Consider the following 3,121-nt stretch of genomic DNA (forward strand, 5'->3'; position numbering starts at 1 on the left):
CTCGTCGTCAGCTGCCATTCTGTGGATTTCAACAGACTCGCCACGCAACGCGTCCGTGAGTGCTTGGAGGGTTTCAATCGATATTGGAGCTGGTTCTTCTTGATGAAGCGCAGGCGTTCTTGGTGGAACTGCATTAGCGGGTCGGTCTGTACGTCCTGCACCACCGCCATATCGTTCGCCGCGACCACGGACATCAACAAATTGCCCGTGATCCTTGCATCCACAGGACGAAGGGCAGTAGGGTACAGCTAATGACGACAGCCCTGGGGAAGCCGACGAGGGTGCAATTGTCGAACGTGCCGTACGCACAGCACCTGGAGAAGAACATCATCTCGTACGGGCTATTAGAATTCAAGGGGTACGAGCTAGCGTACCGCGGGAGGTGCCGTCTACTCGCGGCAATGGACGGAGGACCAGTGATATTCGACGAAAAAAATCGAACAACGTGCTGATGGCCAGCTCGATGAGATATTCTGTGTGCTCAACCGCTCACCGCCTCACACTGACTCTCGAACTCCTCTGGTCCTCCTGTAGGCTTAAGTCGCTTACTAGGCGAGGTGTTCTCTGAATATAAACCCTTTCAGCTTTGCCGAGCCTGCGATTATTGCTGCCTGGCTTCCTTTGAACAAGATAATCTGCACAAGCAGTAAATGCCTTGCAGTCTTTGCTGTAGACGCAAGCCTTGCAGCACAAAGTGGGACTTCGTTGAGCGTGTCCGAATATGTGAAGAGGGTAGGCTAATTAGAGGCAATTGGATCAGACATTTTTGTATGAAGCTACGTACAGAGCACAGGGGGTGCCGATTCCAGTGCGTCGGATTCGCCGTCAGATGAATCAGATGTAAGGTAAGGCTACGACTATTTTAAGTTGCTTGAGGTTATCAAAATGGGTACAGTTCGCACCAGTGGAATCCGCTACCTGCGTGCCAGCATCAACCCAGACCTTCATTATCGAATCCACTCCGAAGTCATATGTTCTATTCGTGCGACGGCACCTGAAGCACGTCCGAAAGCCGCAGTTTAGTCTCATGGAATTTATTCTGAGTATTTTAATACGATGTGTAATATAGCTGACTTTATTTTGGCTAACAGTTTGGATATATCTGAGCTACTGGCAGATGCGCCACAACATGCAACAGCTGTTTGTATGATTTCAAGCGGTCCGATAACCTCCGTCGCCAGCAACGATGACCTTACAGAGGTGTGTTCACTAAGGGAGTCATTAAAGCAACATTGCTGATCAGTAACACTGGAAAATCCTTTCGTAAATTACGCGTAATTTACTTTTAGGAAGATCGCCTCCACGAAAGGTCGGATTCTCGAAAGGTCACATTTGTGGATTCATCTTGAAAAGGCGGCTCATTTCGAAATTTTCCTGCCCGAGCTCAAGTCAAGAGAGCTCCGTGAACAGGTAAGCTCGATCGAGCTCATGTCTGACGGTAATTTCTAACAAGAAGATTGTGTGCGGAGTGAAGGACTACGTGACTGCTGTAGCCGATCAGGTAATTGCGAGGATGAAGAACTAGCTTGGCTCGATCCTTCAGTTACCTCGGGCGAGGGCGAGCGAACGCGAGCTTGAGCCTCACTCCGTCCATACACGCTCTGCAAACGCCCGCCGATCAGGCGGGGCTGTTGTAGCGAGCGAGCGAAGCGAAGCGAGCGCTGCAACCCGATATTTTTTTTTCCTAGACACCGCTCCTGGCCGAACCCGAGGACTTAGCGTAAGGAACGAGGGGGTGGGGCAAGCCGCGGAGCGGCGCCCCCCCCCCCTGAGCGAAGCGAGAGAGGGGCGGGCCCCCCCGAAGTGACGTTGCTAAGTCCGCAGGCGAGTGCCAACGCGCGAGTGGCTTCCCAACTCTAGCTTATCAATAAGGATTCACCTTCAAATGTTTGTAGCGCAAACTATCGTGAAATAAAGCATGTATGTGTGGAGAATTTTCGATTGCACAAATGATTTTTTGTTTGTGAACAGCTCTTACAAAGGATTTTGTTGAATGCGGATCTTTTAAAGATTTTGCTGTGTCGGTTACAGCTTTGGTAGATATATGTTCGAGCGGTCGCTTGCGACTCTTGGTTGAAAAAGATTTGTCGTGGCCAGCTGCATGTACACGCCAACGCATTATCTCCATTATCTAATTTGTCGAGCCTATTGGTGGTGGCTGTGCTGTGGTCGGGTGCACAGCTCCACGACAATGATATGCACGACACCAAGGCGCGGTTGGTGTCAAGCGCTGTCGGTCAGACCCTACGGAGACAGTCGTGATCTCGTCGCTTCGTGACGGATGTTCGAGATCAGCCTCCATCTTGGCCTCGAAGAGGTGGTTGCGCAGCGGCGACAGAAGCTCGACAGACAGCGTCGCGGGCTTTGCACGCAGTACAAGGCTAGCAACATCAAGGCGGTGAACACGTACGCGCAGAGCAACAGCTCAGAACGTTTGATGGCAAGATCACGTTTGCGGAGTTCTCGGCGGTTGTCGGCAAACGCAACGGTTGCAAGATCTTGGCGGCTGCGACTGTTGGCTAGATTGCAAGATAGCTTTGGTCATTTAAATATTTTGCCGTAATAGAATTGTCAGTGTTACTGATCGGTAACACTGCCAGTGTTGCAATAACGCGTACCGTTCACTAACCCTTGTCAAATCTGCGAAAACTGTGGTCAAAGGCAACATACTTCACCTCGCTCGCCACCAGTGTGCATCAAGGTGCCGATCGATGGCGGAACGGTTTAAGCTCCGAAATGAGATGGTGCAGGCTCGGCGCGAGATGCACGCCACGTGAATACGACAAAGGCGCCGACACCAGACATGCGATATAATTCCTAATAGGCTTGTGGATGATCTTGACCACCTGGCGCTGGAGAATGATGACGCCATCATTCATCAACTGCTGGATAATGATGACGGAATCATTGATTTTGAAGTGGAAGTGGGGTGTAATCAGGGGTTAATGGTAACTCCAAAATCGGTGAAGTTAATATTGTGAAAATATCACCTGTAGACCAGCTAATATAAAAATATCACCTAATATTTTATTCTGAGACAATATGATATTATTAAATATCAACTTAATATTAGTTAATACGATATTATATTTTTTAAAGATTGCGTAATCGGGCTAAATTC

At 49.4% G+C, this 3,121-nt stretch overlaps 1 protein-coding gene across 1 annotated transcript; it reads left to right on the forward strand.

The window, feature by feature from the left end:
• Window positions 1-251: 251 nt before the first annotated feature.
• PITG_22303 (uncharacterized protein) lies at window positions 252-1,691 on the forward strand (the record flags this gene model as incomplete). The annotated part of the gene is made up of 4 exons (XM_002909840.1): window positions 252-358; window positions 777-845; window positions 1,290-1,410; window positions 1,475-1,691. 4 exons carry the CDS (start codon window positions 252-254, stop codon window positions 1,523-1,525), a joined length of 348 nt encoding a protein of 115 aa, XP_002909886.1.
• Between the last annotated feature and the right edge of the window lie 1,430 nt (window positions 1,692-3,121).

The sequence above is a fragment of the Phytophthora infestans genome, genomic scaffold (genome assembly GCF_000142945.1).
Source record: "Phytophthora infestans T30-4 supercont1.2252 genomic scaffold, whole genome shotgun sequence".
In the NCBI taxonomy this organism is placed as follows: domain Eukaryota; phylum Oomycota; class Peronosporomycetes; order Peronosporales; family Peronosporaceae; genus Phytophthora; species Phytophthora infestans.